The 26,053-nt window shown below is 36.2% G+C and overlaps 1 protein-coding gene across 1 annotated transcript in view; it reads left to right on the top strand.

Annotated features, from left to right (window-relative positions):
* The window catches only part of IFIH1 (interferon induced with helicase C domain 1), a 28,128-nt gene extending 4,230 nt beyond the window's left edge, over positions 1–23,898 (top strand). Inside the window, exons 3-16 of the mRNA XM_026094452.2 lie at positions 812–988; positions 6,350–6,433; positions 9,817–10,037; positions 10,899–11,109; positions 14,256–14,473; positions 15,321–15,437; positions 15,948–16,071; positions 16,162–16,389; positions 17,904–18,160; positions 19,664–19,813; positions 20,489–20,650; positions 21,139–21,329; positions 22,766–22,859; positions 22,978–23,898. Coding sequence (XP_025950237.1) covers positions 812–988; positions 6,350–6,433; positions 9,817–10,037; positions 10,899–11,109; positions 14,256–14,473; positions 15,321–15,437; positions 15,948–16,071; positions 16,162–16,389; positions 17,904–18,160; positions 19,664–19,813; positions 20,489–20,650; positions 21,139–21,329; positions 22,766–22,859; positions 22,978–23,160 — 2,417 coding nt within the window. The 3' untranslated portion in view covers positions 23,161–23,898. The remainder of the gene's footprint in view (positions 1–811; positions 989–6,349; positions 6,434–9,816; positions 10,038–10,898; positions 11,110–14,255; positions 14,474–15,320; positions 15,438–15,947; positions 16,072–16,161; positions 16,390–17,903; positions 18,161–19,663; positions 19,814–20,488; positions 20,651–21,138; positions 21,330–22,765; positions 22,860–22,977) is intronic.
* Positions 23,899–26,053: the final 2,155 nt, after the last annotated feature.

Raw genomic sequence — 26,053 nt, 5'->3', positions numbered from 1 at the left:
ACGCATGTAGGTCATTGTAATGTCCACTGATACAATGACAGGAAGCAGTAAGAAAAGGCTCATTGGGTACCTTGTGAGGAGGAGAGTGGTGGTATATTTTATAACTCAAGTTTGATGGCTAGTGATTTGTTATAGTCAAATACGTTGTCGTTAGCAGACTCCTATAATAACAATTGAGATCTTTATAGGAAATTAATCTTGACATTAAAAATCTGTTAATTTCTTTAGAATTAATTTCTAATTGCACAGTAATTTAATCCAAATTTGAAAAACTCTGGAATGCAGTTTTCTAAAGTTTCATGAAGTGTTTATAATTTGTTGAACAACATTTTTACCTTTGGAGTATGCCTGGTTTTATGTCTCTAATAAAAATAACATTAGAAGTCAAAAATAATTTTTATATTTGAAATAATACAAAACAAAGGAGGGAGAGCATTTTTGGAAAGCTCTCAAGTTTGCTATTTTATGGGCAAGTATTAAAGCCTTAAGACGAAGTCCTGCTCTAAGGTACATCTGTTTATGAGCTTACAGAACTGATGGAATTAAGATACAACACATGCTCTAGTCCACCAGTTCAATTTTCAAATCTTCAGTGACAGCAAATACTAGAGATTAATGACAAACAACTTTATTTTGTAAATATTTATAAGAACATTGACAATCCAAGCTATGATGTTTAAGTCAAGTTGTATGTCATGCCATTATGTGCTGACTCGAACATGTATGATGAATTCAGGTTAGTTCTGTGTTTTCTGTGCTGCATGCTAAAAGAAAGTAAATGTTTTATAGTGCATTTCTATCTATTTTCTAGGAGTAGAAAATAGAGAAAATGGGATGAATAACAGGACAAATGAAGAAGCAGAAGTCGCAATGCAGCTGGAACATGCTGTAGTGGAGGATTTCAAACAGCAAGAAAATATGAATGATAGTTTAGGCAGTGAGAGCATTGTTTCGGAAAGATCTGTTGGAGAGAATTCTGTAGCTTCAGGTACGTCCAATTATTGTTGGTACCACTTGAACTTTAGTAACTGGAAGCAATCCAGTAGAAGTTCTGTAGAACTTGTTTCTCATTAGCTCCCATGTTGCTCAAAAGTTCGGGAACATATGGTACAGTTGATGTGACGGGAATGAATGGAACACACAAATCTTGATTTTTTTATTTTGTTTTTGAAGCAGTGAATATCATTTTTTTTTCTACAAATTAATAATAGTAGTGTAATAGTAGCAATTTTAGGGGTCAGATCTAATTTGCTCACTTCTGTTCAAAGGAGGTGCTCTAGGAGGTGCTCTAGGATGAGAAATTAATAATAAATGTCATCATACTTGAACTAATCAATCTGAAAGGTATGAAAAAAATCTTCACCTAAAATATACAGAGCTGGGTCAGAAACCAGTTTGCTTGCACAGTACAGAATTGAGAGGACATGGCCAAAAAAGTTATGGCGTGCTATGTGTAGTCGTCACAGAGGCAATGTTCTGTTTACCCTGCTTGTAGTGATCATGTTTGACCTACTATTGTCTGTTTGATCATCTCACGATTGAGCAACATTAGTAGTCTTCCTTTCCTCTTAAATAGTATTTTTAAACAATATTGTATTAATATTTTTTTAATTTACTGTGTGAAGAAATGAATAATGTTCACATGCAGACTTCTTTAGCACTATTAATTAAATAAAAATATTATTAAATTAATACTCTGTTTCTGACCTCTTCAAGGTAGGTTTGTACCAACCAATGAAAAATTTGGTTTACATTGGCAATTCCTCACAGCAGTGACAAAGTTTAAATCAAGAAGAATGTTTCTACACCAGTAAAACTGCATCTATATCAAGATCTTCTGTTAGTAGAGGGCTGATGTTCCTATCCTGGAGATGTTTTTATCTTTAGTCTTTTAATTGTCCAACAAGTACTATTTTTTATTTTAAGGGTTTATATTTACAGAGCATCAGATTAAATCTGTGTCACTTCACATCACATGCTCAGAGTACAGCTTTAAGAAATTGTCTGGGCCTGGTGTTTATATGGATCCACTTCTAAAATTGTGCCTTGGGAGCTGATTAAGAGCAGCAGCAATTACAGATCTAACTGGGAACTGATGATTCAAACATATGCTATATGATTAAGGAACCATTCATATCTGTTATAAGTTCAGCTGGAACTCAAACAATAGTTATAACTGAGCTAAATCCTGCCTGAAATGATTTCATTGGGCATACTCAGCCAAAGAAGAGAGACAGCTGATGCTGCTCTTTTTTGTAAAACATGAATAAATCAAGAGGAATTTGGCTGCAGCCTTTCAATGTGCAGCAGTAGATAGCTTATTTTTTCATTTAGCGTGAAATCAACAGCATATCACAGTGTTTGGTAGCAAGTAGTGAATTAACTACACCAAAAATACCAACTTGGTTTTCCTGGATTGGAACATAATTTGGCAGTACAAAGAAGATGTTCCGAATATTTAAGGATGATACAGAATGATCAGACTGAATTATCCTCACTCTTAGCTATGGTCCTTTCAGTGCAAGGTTTAGGGTCTTAAATGCAGCCACACAGAGTAGTTTTTCATTGCTTTTAGCTAGATCTCTTACAGGATGGTTGTCAGAGTTGCAGGTAACCAAAGCTGTTTAGGTATTAACTAGCCAGCCACAAGCTAATTCCAGCCTGAAAACTATGGTCTAATCAGCACAGAACTGTAGTCGTATTAAACAGGCAGTGTGTATGTCTACATCAGCAAGTTGTGCAGTTGAGCAGATCTGTATGGTGAAATAATGCATCCAAAGATGTTTGTATTCTGCTGCATTTTGGTTGTTTGCTTCAGATTAACTTTAGTCTGTTGCTGTGGACTGCATGCCTGTGAGTGGCTGGAACGTATCTCACTTAGTTTCAGCCAAGAGTTCATTTCATGTGGTCCTAAACATCTCTGTGATATGAACCAAAGAACAGTAAGTGGGGACAATTGACAGACTTGCTTTAAAAGTGTGATTCTGAGTTGAACTAAAACAGTAGTGTAGACGAATGTAGCAAGGGCTGCCAGGAGATAGTGCTGCATTAACATGGCTATAGATGAACTAGCTCACATTTGGCCATCCGTGTAATGAGCTGTGATCTGTATGCATTTGTGCAAACACAGAACTGTATTCAAGTCTTCTTCCAGTTCCATCCTCTCTCATGTATCTCTCATTAGACTGTATTTTTAAACCAGACAGATAAGAATACAATTAGAGCCCAGATCATACTTCCACATGGGCTGGGAACCCACCTAATTTGCAATTTGATGCTGTCAAGTGTTGGCAGTTTTGCAGTACACTCCCACCATTCCTCTGTGTATTGAGAAAGACAGACAAATTTCAAGGAGAAAGATGCTTTCCTAGGTCACTTGAAATTACTGTGATTTGCGTTGGATCTAAAGCCTCCTCTGAATTCTTTTATTGCAGTAGATAGGGCAGGGTGAGTCAGGGACAAGGTGTAAGAGCAGTAAGGTCATAAGGACAAAGTAGAAGTAGATGGTTTAGCCTAAGAGAAAACTAGAAAGAACCTCCATATACAAAAAAACAGATAAAAACCTGCGCACACAAACCCCAACATAAAAGCAGTAAATTTGCAAAGATTAGAAGTGCAATACTTGAATTAAGTTTCCAGTTACCTATATGAATCACACTTTAAATAAATAGCAGCTCTGTTTGTCAAGACCTGTTTCATTAAATGGAGCTGACTGGAACAAGTAATTATACTGTGAGAAAATTACAGATAGAAAAGAAGCTCATGCACCCTATTTCTATCCTTCCTTGCCATCATATAGAGTCATGATTTTCAAGAATGTTTTGCCCCCTGCTGGTTTCAGTACAATCTGACAATGAATGTTTGATTATTTACCTATGGTAAATGTAAGGTGATACCACTTGATTTTTTTAAATGGCGTTTTCAATAATGTCTTACAAAATGTAAGACTTACCAAGACACTGTAGTACATATTTCAGGAGTATACCATTCTCAGAGTTAAGTGACTGTAAGTTCTTTTTAGTTTTGAACTTTCATTCACAGTGTCTATTTTGCTGTATGAATTATTTGTTGGGGACAGTAAGTTATATGGCTATAGACAGCAATGGGATATTCACTGGAAAAGCTATGAAGAAACTTGATGGGCTACGAGTTACATGAGCTAGTTAGGCAAAATGGGGGTGAATGCTATTATTCTGGTTGATTTCCTATATGCACTGTGAGCTCCATTGTGGAATGCTACAGATAAGCTGACAGACAGTGCAGGATGCGTCTGTTTGTAGCATATCTTTGCCTGAAAAACTCTGTATTTCTTCAGATGTTAAAATGTCTGAGTTTTGGAAAATCTAACTATATAAATTGCGTTGTTGGGCTAGAAAAAAGAAAACGGTGTAATATATTTATTGCCCAGCAGAGGGAGAGCTTAGACTATCTGTAACCTAGTTGCTAGATTTCTGTGGTAGTATCCAAGTCTTGTAGTGAGTGTAATGTGATTGTCAGTTTCTGCTTTTACTTGCAAAAAGCTTGAAAGATTTAATAATTTCTTTCTGGTTTTATTTACCTAGGAGCTGTGACTTACTCTTCTTTATGTTATGTGAAGAAATCTGTTTTTAAAAAAACCACTCTTCTGGTTTTGATTTTAATTTATTACAGATATAACCCCCCATGGCTTACAGGGAGTATAAGAGAATGTTTGCCTTTAATATGCATGCAGCACTGTGTGTCCGATAGAACTGCATGCTTTTCTTTCTTTTTCGCTTTTCCATCCCCTTCTGAAAAGATACAGGAAAAACAGGACTAGAAGGTGGTCATGTCTAGACCATTGCTTTCAGGCAAACACAAGAGATGCATGACCAAACTAAGTCATGACAGTGCCTTACCTCTGCTATGTTTTGGATTTTTATTTCTATATTAAAGGATAAATATAGAGTCTATTAGCACACCTTTTAACGTACCCTGGAAAAAGATTTCTGCTTTTTTTGTAATAATGTCACACTATTGATGTGCATTTAGTCTGTGACCTGAAATTCACCATAGCACTTTGTCATACAACTGCCTTGATCACAGGCCACCTCTACAGTTTAAGTTCAGTTTGAATTTGGATCTTGTTGTGAAGACTGCCCATAGCCCATCCCACTTTTGTCTTCCATATAATTCTTAAGTGGGTCCTTTCTTCTGTTATCAGGCTCACAGATAACATGAAAATGTTGAGTAGAACTGAGTCTAGGATTTATCTCCTGTTTTGGCTCAACTGACATGCCTCCTACTTGCCAGTGAACTTTTAATAGCTATGTTTTCAGTAAGGTGAATGACATGAGGAGAATATACTTTCTTGTGGTACTAAACACTCGGCTTAGAAATCCTACAGGATAAGATTAAGGCTTTGGGAATCTAGAGTACATTTGGAAATGATTATTTTAATGACCCCATTTTATGAACATGCTAACTAAAGAACTTTACCAAAGGTTTCTGGCATAATTTATTACTTTCAGGATTGAAGACTTGATATGTTCACTTAAACTTCTTGGATTCCATTATTGCTTCTGTATTCCACTCCAAAATGAAATTCCTTTGCTTAATTACCTTTACATCTGCATTCTGCAGGCATATGATCTTAACATTATCAAGGAAAAATGCTGCACAGAGTAGCACTGGTATTGCCTCTTCCAATTCAAATAAAAGTCAAGCCTGGACCTGGCTATATGTTTAAAGAATATTAAACAGACTTCACTATGGAGTATTTCTCACATTTTTTGAAAGAACTTCTATTTGGCGTATCTTTCTTCATTCAGCCTATGAATCAGCAACAACTTACTTCCTGCAAGGCTGGAGACTAAAACAGCTGTAATTACTGCCTGAAGATATAAATTTTTTGCTGGGGTATAAATAAAGGCAGTTAAAGACAGGTTGCATTTCCCTGGTTTTCCCTATTTTTGGACTGTAATTACAGTCATTTCGTATTTCTGATATCAAGCTGCAGCTACCAACACCTATTAACACTGCTTTTGTCTGATATGGTTCAGATCTGTGGCTCAAAAACACTGTAGTAAGGAATCTGCTAGTAATAATAGCAGATAGTACAGAAACAGTTGCCTCACTTCTGTTCACACTCCTCACACTCCTTGACATAGTAAGAGAATAGGCTGGGATGATGCAGAACATACAATGTATCATCAGGGCTAGGCTCTGGCTGCAAGCTGCCTAGCATAGATCAGACTTACAATTATTTAGGGAGAGAGAGAGAGTTCTGTTATTTGTATAGGAAATGTACTATACTGTATTTGGGTAGTTTTTTTAAATATATGCTATTATCTTCTGTTTATATGTATATTCTTTTGTGTTTTTCATTCAGAGTCTGATGTCTCTGTAGGAGATGGAAGTGTCAGTAATGCGAATGAAAACCTGGGACAGAGCAGCAGCACAACCAGTGATTCAGGTATGTTTCCCTTCTGTTATTTAGTAATTGCAAAATAAGGTCTGGAGGGGTAAGCACTCTGTGACTGGGCTAGAGCAAAAATCAAAGATTTTTACTGTGAACTCTAGCAACAGTTTTTAGGTGCAAGACTTCCTCTTATTTTGTTGGAGAATAGATGCCATTTTTATAAGTCTGGACTTAACTCCCAGCCCCAAAAGAGTTGATTTATTGGGATCCTCTGAATAGGTCTCCAGACATTGCCATCATACAAATGGTCAATGATACAGAATAATAGAATCATGTAGGTTAGAAGGGACATCCAGAGGTCATCTAGCGCAGTCCTCTAAACAGATTCGTAGTACTGCAATGTATAAGTTCTTCTTCTCCTTTCAGAGAGGAGCCAGACTGTGCCTGGCCCCTGCATAGGGGAAGTGAGAGGGAATAGGCCATGCTTTGGAGGCACCTAAGGGTGAGGAGAAATATTTCCAAGGTACTTGCAGAACCATATGAAGGTCCATTTTGGGCCTAAGTAATTTAGTAGCACTATTTGTGAAAGTGTTTAGCCACCTAGTCAATGGGAATTACTGTCCAAAGACATTTGCAAATCTGTTCTTTAAACATATCTGGAAATTAAGCAAAATGTGCTAAACTAAAGATCAGACTGTGTTTATGCAATACTTTGTAGATAGATATGATCCTGCTCTGTATATACTCTTGAGCCCAAGCAAATATTGCTGTTCTAAAAGACATCCAGATTTTTTCCCCCTTTTTTCTTAGTCTTGGATCTCAGGCCAAACTAATTTCAGCTGTCTACCAGGTAGAGTTTAAGCATACCCTGTATTAGCCTACACAGAATTCAAGAGGAACAAATTGCCTTTTGGAATCTACCCTTAATAAAGTTTGTTCTAAGACTATGTCTTGTGCAGGGGCTGGGAACAATCTGGGTACCTTACAGGCCAGCTCTGTCTGATAAAGCTGTTAGATCAGTAAAGTCAATGTAGTGATAAATGCTTTAAAGTAGTTTCAGCCTTGTTTAATATTAAAATTCATCCATTTTACCAGTACGCAGAAAATTCAGAATATCTTGAATCTAAATTGCTTTCTTATAGATAGGGTTTTGGTGTATGCATTGCTGGCTCTGAGGAATATGCTTTGCACTTCTGTGTCAACTGAAGTGACTTATCAGTCACGTTAAGATCTTTTCCTCACTGGGACATGTGAAATGTCAGGGCAGAGAAATTTCTCTATTCTGTGTGTAGTCACAGTGAATCAGTTGTTCAGACTGATACAGACTACTGGTGTGTGGTAACACAAATATATATGGCCTGATCATTAAGGTCACTGAAAAAGCTCCCGTTAAGCAGCTTGGACATTGGCTGCGTCCAGAAGTTCCATAGAAAAGATAAGTCACTAAAGTTATGTGAACACTGCACAATAGATCTTTTTTTATGATTATTTGCTATATGTTCTGTTTATACATGGGCTTTAAAAACAGTAAGTTAAAACATTTTTTAAAAAACATTCATGCTTTTTATTACAGTCTAGTAAACTCAATGAGAGCAAGTATGAGAACAACAGCTAAGGAGGTGCAGGTAGATGTTGTGGCACTTATGGATTTTGATTTCAAATTTTGCAGTAAGCCTGTTCTATTAAATAGATGTATAGGTAGTATCTTAATGCACTGACATGATTTGGATTTTAATGCACAGAAACATATGGATTTAGTCAGTTTTTTGTGCAAGCATCATCTTACATTTAAGAAAAATATTGGAATTAGAAGAATAGAAGAATAATTATCATGATTCTTTTAGCCCGGAGCAGCAATTCATATGAATCTTTTAGGGAAGCAGATGACTTCCCTAAAGTTATACTGTGCGTTATGAAAATTCTTTAATGGAATCATATCCTGTGTAAAGATTCCTGTATTAGCCTTTATCTAAACAGGGGTCAAGGAAGCTATGAGAGAGCAAAGTTAATATTTTTTAGGCCTGGACAGCTAGTTGAGGATGTTAAGATACTAAAATTTAACCAAACAGATGGATGATAAAGTGCTAGTTTCAATATGTTTGAACTATTAGATTTAGTCAAGCAGAAAGCAAACAATGTTCTTCCTCAGAAGAGAGTAGTAGAAGTCAGATAAGTAACAGCAAGTACTCTCTGGTGTGAATTTCCCTTTGTTCCAGGTAGTACTGCACTTGCACTAAAAGGCAAAACAAGCAAAAAACACTTAGGAATGGCATTCGGATGTTTCCATCAGCAGTATTTTCTCAAGGTTCATTACTTTCTGTTAGTTTAGCTTTATTTAATGGAATCAGGGATACTAGAAAAATACACTTATTTTGTGTATAATGTATCAGTGATAATAAAGCCCCATGATTCTTCATTTAATGATCTCATCAGGAAATAAGACTATAGTTTCTTTCCCCTTTAGTCTAGTAGAATTTGTCTCTTGTCGTCATTGATGACAGTTAATGCTTTGAGGCGAATTGAAACGCATCCGTAGGAGAAAAGAAAAAAAAAAACAAACCCATTGAAATAAAATATTCTTATATTCTTGTGTATAATTTTTGACTTCCTACATATATTTAAACTCAGAGACCTGATATTCTTTTCTTGCTGCCCGAAATAATAGGACATCATTTATCAGCACTTTTAACTTCTGCATGTTATTTGTTTCACCTGCAGGCAGTGGATCTGAACTCCCTGCCCTTGCATTTTAAATGATAGATGGAAGGTTTTGGCCTTCAGGTGGCCAATGCACATGGCTTTTTAGTGAAGAGCTCAGATCGCATTATGTATGAGTCAGTGTGGAAGCAGCGCAATCTACCATGAGTAGGTGTGATACATTCAGCAGGGTGAGCTGTATCTTGTATGGGCAATTGAATTTTCTTATCTATCTGAACTTTATACTTCATAACTCCCTTCATCAATTTTTAAGTGGTCCCTATCTCTTTTTATTTCTATAGCTCTGTCTTTTTTTCTTCCTCTGGGGCATATTTAAGAAGGTAGCTGACTTGTAACCAAATAAATTTCAGTACCGATGAAAGAGAAGGTCAGATAAGATTGGCTAGATTATAAATACCGTGACTCCGAACACACCCTTTGGTCCCAGGGCTACTGAACTGTACCATTTGAATTTACACATAATAATACTCATGTCAACGTAGGTGGGTGAAGACATACTGTGTCTTACTCTACCCACCCTGGTAGGTGGCTGGATGTAAGCAGTACTGATCTGGAGTTGCAGAGCACAGAACAGCATTGCCTAAGCTAATATTGCCCTGTTTCCATTTACTCAGAAGATAGTTTTCATAGTAAATTAATATTTTTCCATTTGTTATTTGTTCAGTACTCTGAATGTTCTATGCCTTCTGTTTGATATCTATATTTGTCTGTACTCTTAGATGAAGATGAAGTGGAGAGCAGAGCTTCACCTGAGCCAGAGCTGATCCTGAGAGATTACCAGATGGAAGTTGCAAAACCAGCATTGAATGGGGAGAATATTATAATATGTCTCCCTACAGGCAGTGGTAAAACCAGAGTGGCTGTTTACATTACCAAAGATCACTTGGATAAGAAGAGAAGAGCATCAGAGCCTGGAAAAGTTATAGTACTTGTTAATAAGGTATGTTGGTCCATTAAAAAAGTGTTTTTCAAGCCTCATGCACTGTTAATATAGAATTTCTAAAGTGAATATAAATACATTTTTCAGGTTCTCCAGATGCAGCTATGTTTAAAAGTATATGGCTCTAGACTGTCATCTCCATTATATTGGTGCAAACATGAATGATTTTAATTTATCTGAGTCCAACTGGAATCAAAGCATGCCATAATAACTGCATCATTGCGAAAAGTACAATTCCTTGTTAAGATGAATAAAACTAAAATAGTATTTTAAAAAAACAAAAATCTGTTTTTCACATTATGCATTTGGGTTTGGTAATGAAGGCCACTTATTGAGCCTTATAGTGCTGAGGAATATTCTGTCACATTTTCTGATAATGACTGTAATGTTTATAGTTACATTCAGAGCATCTAAATTAAACTTTTTCTATAGTAATTTTAAAATATAAATATCTGAATATATTTAATAATTTTATAAGTGATTAAAAGATATCCAGATCCTCCTATAAGAAGAAAATTGATAGCATTTTATAAGCTCAATTAAGGAGCCAGGGCATGGTTTGCTTGTTCTTTAAGGCACAGCTAAGCCAAAGTTTTTGGGACAAAGTTTTTGTAGATGTACAGTTCTTAAGGGTTTTGGTTTGGGGATTTTTGGTGTTTGGAGGTGTTTCATCTGCTTGTTTTTTGTTTAATCCTACCCTGCAGTGAATAAGGTGGTGGTTGCCTTTAAAAAAAAAAAAAAGAAAAAGAAAAAAAGTGTATGTTGTGTAGAATGCATGTTCACCTAACCATCTCTGACAAATAGGCGTGTATTTTTAACCCTATCTAAGCTCTGGTTTAAATTCTTTGGAAACTTATTCAGGTGCCATTGGTGGAACAGCATTTACGAAAGGAGTTTCATCCATTCCTGAAGCGTTGGTATCAGGTTATTGGTTTAAGTGGTGATTGTCAGCTGAAAATCTCATTTCCTGAAGTTGTCAGAAGAAATGATGTCATAATCAGTACAGCCCAGATCCTTGAGAATTCACTGTTAAATGCAACTAAAGAAGATGAGGAAGGTGTCCATTTATCAGGCAAGTTTTTCACTCCGAATTTTTTACAGAGGGGCTAAAAGTATGACTTCTCTGGAAAACTGCAGAGTAAAAGTGTGTGGGATTCAATAGTTTTTTAACTGACTGGTTTTACAGATGCAAGCTGGACTGAGATTCGAAAACAGATCTTAGTCAATGAGCATGCAAAGTTTTCAAGACAGATTAGACTCTTGCAGTTTACCTGTACTAAATATTGGTTGTGGTTCCCATTTTATCTAGCTCAAGCAGAATTTTGTGCAGATGCAGCTATACTGATTCCAGTTTCCAAGCTTGCTTAGGTAGTAGAACACTGAGTTATATCACATAAAAGTTATAGAGAGGATATGTTTAAAAAATGATCAAAATTCAAATGTAGTCACTAATTTGAGAAATATAATGGAATATGAGATAGGAACCAATATGTTATAAAAGTTAGGTTCTTTAAGCTCTTATCATTTTACAAACATAGAGAGATAGGATTACTTCTCGCCATATCTCTTGGAAGTAGGCAACTGTAACAGTCTCCAACAACAGATGAAGGAAGTTGGGGAAAACAAAAGATACACGATGAGATGTAAAATTGTTTGCCCAAAATAGAGATCTGTAGGAGATCAGAAGCAAAATGGTATTGTCTGCCAGTTACTTACAAATAATATAACTACACATGAGCTCAACTCCAAGATTTGGGTTGCAGTGACCTTCCTCTGTAAGCAGTTAACTTCTCTCTGGGTCTACATACAGTCAACTCTTCATTAGGTGGGGCAGGGTGTAATGGAGGTATACTGGAGGAGAGAGCTGTGATGTTCAAAATAGTGGATCTCAGATAATAAAAGTACTTGTCTCAGCTCAGAAGAAGCTGAAGGGTCAGCCTGTGTCCATCACTGGAGTGCTGCTTGATCCAAACCAACTCCTGCAGAGCCACTTGAGTATTTCAGAATTGCATCCTCTCTTTCTGAATGCCTTATTATTACTATCTTGGACAGAGTGCTAGAGATTTGCTTGTATTTATTTGCTTTCCACTGCACACAAGTTAATAAACCTTCCCAGAATCTGAACCATTTAGGAATGCTATGTAGAGGCACACAGATATTTCTACAGGAATAACCGACCTGATTAGAGTTGGGCTGGACTCCTACCAGCTTGTGTCATGCAGTGTTTTTTCAAAAGGCATCCACACCTTGCAAAGCTTCTTTCACAAGGAGCTTTGTATTTTTCAGAACTGAGGTGGTCCTGCAAACAGTACAGCCATGTTTCCATGCTATTGCACCTGTGCTAATAAGTTCAGCTGGACCAAAGCAAAGCAAGCCTGGACAGAGCATGAGCCTGAACAGATTCATTTTTATGGCTATGACTTGCTTTATTCACAGCCTTGATAAGCCATCCTTGAATAAAAGAGAATCTAATTAGTTATAAGTATTCCATTCCTAATTTCTGTTCATACTTCTTGTTTCATCTGTTTCTACAGAGATCTACATTACATGTAACATGGAATTCCAACCTCAGTGAAATGGAGGAACTCTCTTAATTGCATTTTACCCAACATTTACCCTCTTTACCAAGGGCTGAAATCATTGTGTGGACTTTCTAAATTCAGTGTCTCACTTCCTTTTTGGAAGCACATCTCTTCTGGTGGGTTAGGTCCTTCCTCAGTAATCACAGGAATATACATTACAGAGACAATGGTCAAAATCAAAGGGAATACTTTTTTGTTGGCAAAATAACTCTATTCATGGTACTCTGAGAAACTGCCAGCGCTACTGCCAAAGTCTTGCAGTATTTAGCAAGTTAAAAATAAATACAAACTTCAGTTTGAGACCACAGCAGGCCAGTCTAAACTGGTTTACCAGACCATTTGTGTAGAAAGCAATCACATTTCCTCAGTGATGGGGAGCACTGGTTTGGTTTCCTTGCAGTACTCCTTGTTTTAGCCTCTAAATTAGATTTCCCGTGTTCAGTCTCCGTTTTTCTCCAAGTTCTTAAAAAATGAAGTTACATAAGGTTTTGTCCAGCAAAGAAAACAATTCAGAATGTTCTTGCTCTCTCTTTGTTCCCAACTTCTGTTGCAGATGGCTGTGAACTGATTTGTATCATTGCAACAATTGAAGCAGGCTAATATGTAAGCAAGACCCCTGAAATTGTCTGGTTTAAGAAAAGAAAATAAAGGGGTCAGGAGGGAAAGAGTTTAACCCAGAATATTTCAGTGATCTGCTTTACAGTCACTTCCACGAACAATTTTGTGAGGGATACTGAAAGGGCAGGGAATTACAACACTGAGAATGACTGGCCAGCTAGGGGTAAGGTGGAAGCTGCGTAAACCAGCTTTGCTGCTAGAGAAGCTGTTTGAGAAACGTTCATGAGTCTTTCAGATCAGAACCTTAGAATATATTTTACTGCCTGCATATGTAAACAGATCAAGGAGATGTTTTATGTGTTTGTGAGAGATTTAAAACAAACACAAATCTTAATTTTCCTTTTCTGATCATACAGTACTTCATCTGTGTACCTCTTGCTTGTAAATATGATCTCACTAAAAAGTCTTCATGTGTGTCCTCAGCTACAAAAGAGAGAAAATTAGCAGTGCTCTCACCATTTGTTTGTTCCTTCCAGTTACACATCCATAAAGTAATATAAAACCTTCTAATTGGACAGGGACAGGGAGGAAGTTTCTGGTTTGCTATAAAATGAAAGCATATTTTGATCAAGACAGGCCTTTCTAGAATGTCTGAATGGCTTCTAACATGTTATGTGTTCTCCTAGACAAATGGTATATAGTTCATCAGATGCAGTTATCAAAATGCTTATAAAAGATAGAATTGAGTAAAAACTATGATATGTTCTTACCACTGGTTATTAAAAGTATCTGTCTGAAATTCTTTAGACTATCAGTTCATTTTTGCAGAAATAAAAAAGCTTTCTATCTTACATGAAGTGTAGAACTACTTCACACATCCAGAGTACAGCATGGATTCCAGAGTCCATTAAATATATATAACTCTTCTATACCCCCCTTTCTCCAGTACTGCAAATTTCCTAATATATGAAGGCTCAAACAAACTGACTGGATCTCTTCAACAGTGTAAGAAGATTTATTTACACAAATTCAACATCTGAAAGAAAAATAATCATTTTATACTTACCATTTTTTCCAGATTTTTCACTTATAATTATTGATGAATGTCATCACACTCAAAAGGAAGGTGTCTACAACAATATAATGCGACGTTACTTAAAAGAAAAGATGAAGAATGGGAAGCTGGCAAAAGAAAACAGACCATTCGTTCCACAGCCTCAGATTCTGGGACTTACAGCCTCACCTGGTGTAGGAGGTGCAACATCCTATTTGAAAGCTGAAGAACATATTCTGAAAGTAAATAGCCCTTAAAATTACAAATCACCAAGGGAATATTGTTTTGTTCAAGTAAAGCTTGTATTAAAGTCCATGTTAGGCTCCAAACATATCATCTGATTTTTCTTTTTCATGTGTATGTGCTATTCAGCTCACAGCCATTCAGTAAATAGACCTGCTACAAGTTTATGGAAATTCTTGTGTGAATAAAGGTTACTTACATGAATAGGGAAATAAAAATTGCCTAACTTGAAAAAAAAATCTCAAGATCAGAGGCAATAAATCCACAAAATGGTGAGGGTTTTTTATTAATAAAAATCTGATTTTTTCTATTGCTGGATTGGTATTTACTGAGTATTCCTAAATCCTAGAGAGATCACAGTAAAGTTGCTCAGTTAGCACAAAAAGTTTCTTCATCACTTTGTTCCAAGAAAGAAAATTTCAAATTATTTTCTACTTTCAAGTCTAGCTCTTACTTCTATAATTACTCCTTAACATTACATTTCTTTTATCCTGCTTCGCTATTCTTTTTGTTTGTTTGTTTGAGTTGTGCTCCAAAATCTTCTCCAAAGTATTGATGGTGTATTTTACATTACACAATACCTGTTTTGCAGCCTAATCTGCATATTTTTTCCGATGTGTTAGGATCACTTCTAGGCTAAGTAGTAGCTTGTTTAGCTTTTCTCAAATGCTTGTCAAAGGCTTGGCCTTTCTCATGCTGATAGTCTGCATATCATTTTGTAGGAAGAAAGTAAACATATTAAAAAAAAAAACTTGAATAAAAAGCTATATTGCTTTAATTCAGTTTTCACATGGAATAACTCACAAAATCTTAATATTAAAAGAAACAGCACTTTTTTTGCCCCAGATCTGTGCCAGTCTTGATGCATGTAGAATCATGACTGTTGAAGAGCATGCCTCCCAACTGAGGAATCAGGTGAAGGAACCATATAAGAAGACTGTGATTGCGGATGACAAAAGAAGGGTATGTTTTGTCAAACTAATCAGTGTTAAAATTACGTTGCCCTTTAAAGGTATTTTGTATGATATGAAAAGCTTTTCCTAATGCTCTTTTTCTATAGATTTATTGTGATACACCCATATATCCAAATCAGTACTATGTATCGGTTGCATTCCTTTCAATGGACAAGTATCAGGAAAGTAAAAAATTAAATTTTTAAAATGTTTGTCTTTAATTTTTGAGGTAATTGGTCAAAGGACCTTCTGAGTCATAGTTGAAATGCTTGTATTGGGGTGCCATTATATTCACTAAACATATGCTCACAGTATAGTTTTCATAATGTTCTGAATTACTTATTTTGTGGCTCTAAATGCTTAGAGGACCAGTACACTTAGCAACCTTAATTTCTTTTGAAATTAAGGTTTTAGGTTTTAAAAAGTTAGTCAATGTGATATTAGCTGAAAGAGTTCAGTCCAGTGTTTTTATTACCAGAATAAAGATGTTTACTTGTTTTTGTAATCAATTTATTTGTAGGATCCATTTAGAGAGAAAATTATTGAGATCATGACAGACATTCAAAACTATTGCCAGCTCCATCCAAAATCTGAGTTTGGAACTCAGCCATATGAACAGTGGATGATCAGAGAGGAGAAAAAAGGTAAATGAATAGGGAAAATTTCCTGGCTTTCGTCTCTTGGGGTTGTTTTATACACAGGTATGATTTTATATGTGTTTTGTCTGCTTTTAGCGGCAAAAGAAGAAAAACGCAAGGAACGTGTCTGTGCAGAACATCTGAAGAAATACAATGATGCTTTGCAAATAAATGACACTATTCGAATGGTTGATGCATACAATCACCTACGTAACTTTTATAAGGAGGAAAAAAGCAAAAAAACAGTAGTGAGTGATGATGAGGATGAACCAGCAGTATCAAAACAGGATGAAACAGACAAATTTCTAATGGGTTTATTCAATGGTAAGCTTGAAATACATGGTGATATTTAATATTTAAATCCATACAACCAGCTGCTATGCACTAACATAATTTGCATGAGCCTATTAGTTCTTAGTTCCTAGAGATTGCTGTGTTATTTATTATGACAGTATTTCGACGTCCCAGTTCATACAGTAAGGACTACATTAAACAAAATCAGAGTGTGATCATGTCCCAGCGTATAATAGAAGTTCTTCAACTTTGTCGCAAGGGCACCTCTTTTTGGCTGCTAAGTACAAATTTTCTCTGCTTTTCTCTGCTGAAGTGTCCCTGAGACACACTTTGATAGACTGTCCTTTCCATGCAGTAGTCACTCTTGAGGGACAAAAAGTTTAGCAACTGGAAGACAAAAATAATGTGGAATGATGGTTATTCAACCGCCCTCCTCTACCAAAGTTTCTTAGTATGTATGCTAAGAAAAGGGAGTGATGTCCCTGAGTAAGCTCCAAATAAAGAGCAGCTTGTGAGAGAAGTAAACAGAAGATTAAATCACAGAGGCCAAAGTTAATTGCCTTTTTCCTAAAGCATTCCTTTTGTAACTGATTCATTCAGTCTTTGACACACTAATCATTTTTCCCTCTTTTTTTTTCCCTTACTGCCCACAATGCAGGATTGGTCCTATGCCATATGGCCCATGGATGGTGCCCCCTTCTTTAAAATTTCAATATTGGATTTATTACCTAATTATTACCTAAGAATCAGAAAATTAAACTAACTAAAAAATGAAATTGTCTAGACTGTTTTCATTTCCACAGGTAAATGAAGTTCAAAGAACCTGATAGTGAAAAATAAATTATACTTCACAGATCTGTTCTGGTTTTGCTGCTGAAGGACCATGACCTAGGTCTTTAAAAATTAACAATTTTAAATTTAAAAAAATGTAAAGTGTGAGGAGTCCTCCCTGGTCATGGTCAGTAGCGCCTGTGTAAGGATGTCATTTATCTAACATCTCACTGTGCATATTTAAATTTCTTTAAGAGCTACAGTATAGATAACAAAGTACCAATCCTGATGTCTATTACATTGCAAGTTTCCAGTGAGGATTCCTGCTTTAATGAGTATGCCAAGAAACGTAACTTTTGTCTAAGTTTATAGGAATATGTCAGCTCTGAGGGCTGTGCATATTAATGTTTCTGCACAGGAGACTCTTCAGTTATTTTAAAACTGATAAGCTGTGATTTAGCCCTTAAATACAGTGCACTTAACCACACCACTTCTCTTGGTATCTAGAAAGAGGGTTTTTTCCCTATTCTCACCATGGAATATAGCCAAAGTGTTTGGTAATATGTTGTGGTGATTTATTTTGATTGATTAGTGTGCTTTTAATGAATATAAACTAACTTGAAAAATAAATGAATATGCCACAGCTCTTCCTACTGGGTGTGAATTAGCCATGTGGGAGGATTATATAGAAAGTTGCTCCTCTTTTTTGATTTTTCTAGAGCTTTTATTTTACATGGTTGCATTTTGTTAATTTACATTTGTTATTTCTAAAGCAAAGAAGAAACAGCTGAAAGAGTTGGCTAGAAAGCCCGAATATGAAAATGAGACTCTAACAAAGTTGCGAAACACTTTAATGGAGGAGTTCACAAAGACCGTTGAACCGAGAGGAATTATTTTCACAAAGACTCGGCAAAGTGCCTTTGCTCTGTTCCAGTGGATTAAGGATAACACAAAATTTGAAGAAGTGGGAATTAAGGCCCATTATCTTATTGGTGCTGGACACAACAGTGAAACTAAACCCATGACTCAGGTACAGAACTATGCACTACAGTGTTAAAATTTTATACACGTTTTGAGGAAACAGCTTGTTTTAATACTAGAATAAAGAAATGAAGTTTGGAACCCAAAGTTCTGGTCTCGTACCTGCCACCAACTTACCATGATAAGCTGCAGCTTAGTAAAATAACAGCATCTTAATAATTTTATTTCCACAAGAAACAAGCTTTTTTGCTGCTTAGATTCTATGAGACTTAACAGGCAGTCATCTCCTAGAGGGATATATAGTCAAAAGGGATACAAGTTGTAGTGAGACATAGGAAGAAAACAAAGTGAATAAAATGGTGGTAGCAAAAAATGTTAGTTAGAAGAGCTTATATTTATCGAGACAACAGTAATTCTAATTATATTTTAGTTGCTGAAGTGAAAAATGAATTAAAGTGTTAATGATGCCTGTTGTTTTCTGATATTGCTGCTTAATCAATTTATACCAACTTATATCCATGCTCTACACTGTCGCATAATCATCGAATGAGAATTTGCCAGAATTCACAATGAAAATTTCACAATCAATCACTCAACAATCTGTCTCATACCACTGTGTCGACTTCTCACACAGCACCTCCCTATTGTTTTGTAGCTTCGAATCAGTTTTCAGAATTAAGTACTTCAGTATGCTAGACCTCACTTCCATTCTGCTTTTAACTCCCCATAAAATTACCATTTCAGCATGTAAGCAAAAATGGGGGTTACTGCTGGACAGAGTCCATTTACTTCAGCTGCCCTCAGTTTTTTAGAAAGTTGGGCATTGTTTTCTCAAAACAATGCTTGCTTTCTATGAAAATCTGTTCTTTCATTTATCGCATTGCACAAAGCAATAACCTCTAGATTTTGAAACTGAATATAGCAAACAGGAAGTTTCTGTCCACAGTTCAAAAGATGTCATGTCCCTGTGTTCAAACTTGTTGAAATGTCCAGCTAATTCAGAAGGCCAAGTTCTGGATACTTTATTTTAAGTGTATCATCACTGTGTTTTTTGGTACTCCACACAGCAGTCTTGGCAACAAAATGAGGCTATTATGGGTAATTTTAAGCGCTATGGATCCTGAGTTGGAAGTGCTGAAATCTATACTTGAAGTTACGGAAGAGGCAGAAATTTAAAACCTCTGAATAACTACTTAACTTGCTAATGATAGAACAAAAAACTGTTACCAAACCTCCCCATGACAATGAAATGGGATTATCAACTGAAGATTTTCAGATCTTCAGTGCTTAAGCTCAGTTGCCTTAAAAAGAAAGGCTTCTGCTCCCTCCTCACTCAAAAAGGTGCTGAACATTTATTATATTCAATAGGGACCCCTTGTTGTTTGTAATCTTGGAAGATGCTTAAATGCAACTATTTAAGCCACTAACATTTGGTACTCTGCTCTGAAAACTTGAGCTGTAGTTCCTTAAACATATTAATTGTAAGAAATTAATGTCAGAAACTAATACTGAAAGTTACTATCCTGATTTTTTTTTTTTTTTTAATTTACAGAATGAGCAAAGGGAAGTCATTGGTAAATTCCGAGATGGAAGTGTAAACTTACTCATTGCTACTACTGTAGCTGAGGAAGGCCTGGACATCAAGGAGTGTAACATTGTTATTCGCTATGGCCTTGTCACCAATGAAATTGCTATGTTGCAGGTATGAGTTTACTGCATATCTAACTTATTTTTAAAAGTGCTTTTCTGTTTGGACTATACAAATGGTGAATCATATACCTAGGCTTTGGAGGTAGTCTTGGAATACTCGTTAACAAGGTTCATTTCCAGGGGTCATCCTCAGTTGGCATGCAATATAAGATTTGCTTCTGAGTAATGTTCATTCAGGCTCATAACAACCGATAAGCTCTCTTATGCTTTGTCCAAAAAAGGTATGAGAATATGAGCAGAGGAGTGGTTGAAACTGATTTTCTATCCTTGTGCAGTGGGGAAAAGATGGACTTTTATCTCATTTCATTTTCACACCCCCATGCAGTGGTCAACTGGTATTGTGTTCATTGCTTTATGACCACTAGACATACATCAAGGAAAAACACATCAGGAACACTCTTCAGTCTCTGTAATAAATTAGATGTCTAAATTAATAAAGACAGATAAAAAGAGATAATTGCATATCAGAATAACAGTTCATCTATATTCTCATTTAATTTGTGAACAATTTGAGATGTTTAAGTGCATGCTTATTTTTTGTCCACAAAATACATTTTCTGCTTTGCAAAATGTTCTGCTAATCACAAATCTCCTGAACTCTGAAAAAGCGTTGTGTGATATTTTAGGGAACATAGTGCTCATATGTTGTATTCCTTGCAAATTGTAGGCCCGTGGTCGAGCTCGAGCTGATGAGAGCACCTATGCACTTGTGGCTTCAAGCGACTCAGGAGCTGTTGAACGTGAGAATGTTAATAGTTTCCGTGAGAAAATGATGTATAAGGCCATTCAGCGTGTCCAGAAGATGCCACAGAAGGAGTATTTAAACAAGGTATTTACTGCAACTCCGCGTTTTCTTTTGAAGAGGGCTTGTTTATGTTGTAAGGAATATTTTATACTTGAAAACCTACTTAGGGGAAGAAAACTTAAAATAATGTTAGCTACTACATCTGGCCTTGAATCCTTCTGCCAATGTTAATTTTATAGTTTGTGTTTTCTGAGCCTTTAGAAATGTCTGTTTTGCTGTTGATAAGGGGGAAAACGCACAATTAAGGGGGAATTGACCAGAAATGGTGTTGTCAGTGAACTCAGTAAAATAACTGGAAGAGAAAAATAATTGCTTTTCATTAATGTCTCTTTGTTCCTTTAGAAGACATACTGTATTAGACAGGTTATTTTAAGTTGAAAATATGCTTTTAATTTAAGTTTTCAGGATAAGTTTTACTTGTTAGGCTCTAGGATTTATGAAAATGAATCTCTATTGATCTGCTACTGTCATTCCACCAAAATGTTACAGTGCTTTTATTGATCTGTTTCTAGATTCAGACCTTCCAGTTGCAAAGTATAATGGAAAAAAGAATGAAGGCAAAGAGAGATCAGTGTAAGACATATAAGAGAAATCCTTCACTAATAAAATTCCTATGCAAAAATTGCCACAAGCTGATATGCTCAGGAGAAGATATACAAGTTATTGAAAACATGCATCACGTCAGTGTGAAAGAAGATTTTCAGTAAGTGTTTATGAACTACTGTATCTCTTTCAGGCAGAAACATTTTCTTTTCAATAGGGCTGTATAGGGCCTGTAACACTCAAGGCACTGTGACAGGAAAAAAAGATTATTCCAATATTGTTAAGTCCTAAGCTCTATGGAGTTTGCAGTTAATGAGTTTGAAGGAATGGTGTTTCTAACCCCTAATTTCCAGTCCACCACATATGGAAAAAGATAAAGATCCTGTGATAATATCAACTAGGTCACTTGATGTCTATTCCGCAGCGCGACTGCAACCAAAGCTGAATACCAGTAATTCAGTGTAAAGAGATCCATTTACTTAAACCAGTAACTGACCCAGGATAAAAGTTTGAGCCATGACCAATGACTCATGAACAACGTATTGGCCATGAGCCGTACACTGACAATTGTGTGCTTAGAGAATGTGAATTCTGGTGACCCACCTCCCAGTGTGTTCCTGTTCTTTCTTGTCTCCATTGCAAGAGATGCCATGCCACCTAGTTTGGTAAATACTGACCTATGTTAAGCTGTGTTTAATTTTTCAGTGTCAGAGTGCAAGGAGGTGACTTTTACCATTCATAATGTAAATTAAGAGACTAAGAAAATATTTTAGTTCAGCTTTTGCATTTGCTTAATGTAATAAATTTGTAATGGATATTGTACATTACAGATCAGTCGTGCTTTGCTAATTATACAGCAGAGTCCATCCTGCCAAGTTGCTGCCCTCCAGAGTTCTTTCACTGAGACATATCACTGATACAATTTGTAAAGACTTTTTGAACAGTTAATGAGAATTAGTACCCATACATTGAGAAAAGGAAAATTGAGCTGCAGCCATAAACATAAAGTGCTTCTACTGTGAAATTGTCTTGTCAGCTTAATGTTATCAGTCCATCCAAACTATATGATAATAATTCTTATAACCCTTCAGCATTGGCTAATGACTCTCAGCATCAAGTACCTGCCAAACTAAATGGTACAGGAATGTGCATGCGCTCCGCAGCTCTGGATAGTCAGAATCAGATGATTCTGTTAAGGGGTAAGGTTGGACTACAGGGAATAGAAAGAAAACCTCTAGTTTGCAGGTATCATTTCTTTGACTGTTCAGTGGCACCTGGAAAAAACAAGCCAGATCTATCCCCTATTATAATTGAGAGCCTGCTGTTCCTGCCTTGGGGTGGGGGAGGGTATAAGATATAACCCCCTCCCCCTTTTTTTTAGCCTCCTACCAGAGGAGGCGTGGAGTGTAGTTGTATCTCAGTCTTACTTAGAAGCATGAAATACGACCTTACTTTTTCTCCAACTCCTGAATGTGCACAATAGGCAGAGACTGTTGTGTGTCTGACTTCAGCAGTTGTAGTCACTGTGTCTTTAAGGCCATCTGTAGCACAGAAAGACCAATGTATTCTGACTTGTGCTTCCTGTCTGTTTTTCAGAAGCCTTTACCATACAAGAGAAAATAAGACACTGCAAGATAAACATGCTGATTACCAGACAAATGGGGAAATTATATGTAAAGACTGTGGACAAGTGAGGAAGAACTTCTTTTCCTTGTTTTTGTTTTTTGTTGTTGTTTGTTTGTTGGCCTTTATTTCTGTCTAGTGATACTGTCTGTTTTATCTAAAATGTAATTTCTTTATATTTGCAGGCTTGGGGAAATATGATGGTTCACCGAGGTCTTGACCTGCCTTGTCTAAAGATTAAAAATTTTGTGGTTGTGTTTGAAGACAAGAAAACAATAAAGCAAATTTTTAAGAAATGGGGAGAACTGCCAGTCGGGTTCCCTGTTTTTGATTATGCAGGTCATTGTCCTTCAAGTGATGAAGATTAAGGACTCTGAAATGGGGCTTTTTTTTCCTTCTGTTTTTTTCTGACTGCTGATTAGAAGCTCCTGTCTCATATAGTGAGGACTGCACATAAAAAGGGTGAAAGTCCCTGAGCTTGAAGAAGCTGCCTTGAAGAGAAAAAAAGACCCGAGGGAGGAGAAGGACTAAGTCACATGGCCACTGTCTGGACTCAGATTTGCAGTGGTGCTCTGGGACAAAGAATAAGATCAAATAGACTGCAATGGTGTGTGTTCATGGAACAAATTCCCCTCTCTACTCAATACAGTCATGTGTGGGGTGACAGTACTGGCAGATAATACGTTAGGTGACCAAGGTCCCAGCATAGAACATAAGACAGACATCTTTGGACTTGTTCATGGCGATCATTTTCCATATTTCTGCTGCAACCCTTTTGAAGATAAATTGTCTTAGAAGAAGAGCTGAGTAAAGAGATCAGCTGAGCGTTATTTCTGAATCATTGCGGATTTGTCACTGTTTCCATGGTTGAGTTCTCCCCCATCTTATCTTTAGCTGTTGGCTCATACCATTTTTACAGACTAAAATGAAGTTTCCATTAAAAGATGTTTCAAAAATCACTCCTTTAAATCAACTTGAAATTGATTATTTTAATATCCAAGAAGCACAATGCCAAGTTTAACTTTATATGTGTTAGTTTCATAGGACTGTTAAACAATGGCTATACAATGTATTTCTTCAATAAATGGCTATAATGAATAACCTTTGCCAACTGTGATGCTGTTTATTCTCTGTCACTGTAAGTATTTTGACAGTATAATGCCACAGTTTCACCCTAGAAATTTACAGGATACTGGTATTCTGACTGCAAAAATAGCATTATGTGTCTCCTTATTTATCTAACTGACAGATTCCCCTCCCCCCCTCTATTTGCAAGCAAAATACTAGAGAGTGGAAAGAAGGTCTGTTTGTTGTTATAACTGTCAGCTTTGCAAATTCAAGATAAAGTGGTGTGTTTACTGGCATGCGCATGTAAACACTCAAGTAGCCCCAGGTAAAATTTGTAAGTTACAAAATAGCTGGAAAGTATTCCTTTGAATATAGCCTGGCAAAAAGAATCTTCTTCATGCCTAGATCTGTGCTTGCTCTATGTTTTTAATAGGAATGGAAGATACTATGCACATTTTTTTACATCAGATTTGATTCCAGGTATGCATCAGGACCAGATTTGGAGGTTTATCATATTTATAATCCTGACCATGTTCCGGGAAGGGGGGATCTCAGTTCTGACTGAGAGAAGTGGCATATTTAAAAAATCACCAAACTGACACAGGCTAGTTCAGTGATGGCCACTTACTTATAAACAGATTGTAGTTATAAAAAAAATATGCACACTGAGTTTTCACTGTGGGAGTTTTGTAGATTACAATGTGCATAAACTGCAGAAATTCTGGTTTATTTATGGGCTGAAGTTATTACAAAATGGTGATTTATACCAATAAATTAATACCTTAGAGTTGCTTAAAAAAAAGTCAGATGTATGAGAGTTAAGAGATTATACATGCACATAACTGTGTTATGAAACACAGTTGAACACAGATCTTTAAATGATACAATTGAATTGAAAAAGGAAAGGCCAGTGGGAATTTGGATGGTAAATGCTTTGTAGTGTATGTGAATTATATCTGTGTTTATATAATGCTATTCCTACTATTATGTATTGTGCAGTGTAGGATAAATATGAAGTCATCACTGATTTCTTTATTCAGCATTATGTGATTTATTAATTTAAAAAAAAAACCCTAAACCATTCCTCTCATACATTGTTCTTTTAAACAGATTAATCATTTTCTTCTACTGTAGTATTTTTGCCTAACACTGAAGCTTTTGGCTACTTCTAGAAGCTGTTGGTTCAGCATGAAGTGAATTTTACACATTTTACACGTTAATCTGAGAATCTGACTATTATTTTAAAATGTCTTGAGATGGATAGAGAGCTCACCGAATTGTGATTTAAGATGTATTTCGTTAATGTGCTCAGTATCTGATAAATAAGATGCTATGAAATATACTAAGAATTAATCCTCAGAATAGTCGTTCTGGATGAATAACAAATCATTTCTGGATTTCTGTTTAATGAGTTCTTAGAGTTCTTTGAATGATACTTTAAAACCAAAAAAGGCTTCTGGAATGTTTAGAATGTAAATGCAATATAATGCATTGTACATAGCATTTTCAAGTGCCTGAAGTCATTTATTTGGTTCTTTAAAGAAGTGTAAAACCCTGCTAAAGAGATGTCATTATACAATTTGCTCCTGGCCCCTCTATCAAATAATTTCCAAGCTGAGTAGATCTTCTGAACTCTGAGCTTCTGGTACTTCTCATTATTGAGGTGACAAAAGCATATGCAACTGGATTTCTTTGTTCTTTTACACTTGAGTTGAACAGGGCCATATCACAAACATGCTTGAGCTTCTTGCAGTTCAGCTGTGTGGTGATGTTATGCCCCCAGTTCCTGGCGTGACTCAGCCACATTGTCACCAAAGCCTAAAGAGTGTTTACACAATCTCACTTCAGCATAGTGCATAATGAACCTCAAATGTTGAATGCTGCTGGCTTGTAGGATAAGGAATTTCCACTTCAAGTCATTGTCTCTGAACAGGGTTATAAAACGTGCCCATATTGCTCATCCAGGAAGTGTGAAGTTGTAAAAAACAAGCTAAATTGCCATATTTTTATCTGCTAGTTACTTCTGCCTTTATTGTCTTTATGGACTCAGTCTTCCAGCAAGTGTGACAAATCCTGACTGCATTTTCCAGTTAGAGCTTTTATTTGTTCACAACTGTGGAGAGAGGCAAAACTATTAAACAGTCACTGGGGATTTGTCTGGCTATGTATGTGGCTACTTAAGAACCAAGGCAG

Source organism: Dromaius novaehollandiae, chromosome 7 (assembly GCF_036370855.1).
Source record: "Dromaius novaehollandiae isolate bDroNov1 chromosome 7, bDroNov1.hap1, whole genome shotgun sequence".
NCBI lineage: Eukaryota > Metazoa > Chordata > Aves > Casuariiformes > Dromaiidae > Dromaius > Dromaius novaehollandiae.
This window is presented reverse-complemented; position numbering and strand designations above follow the sequence as displayed.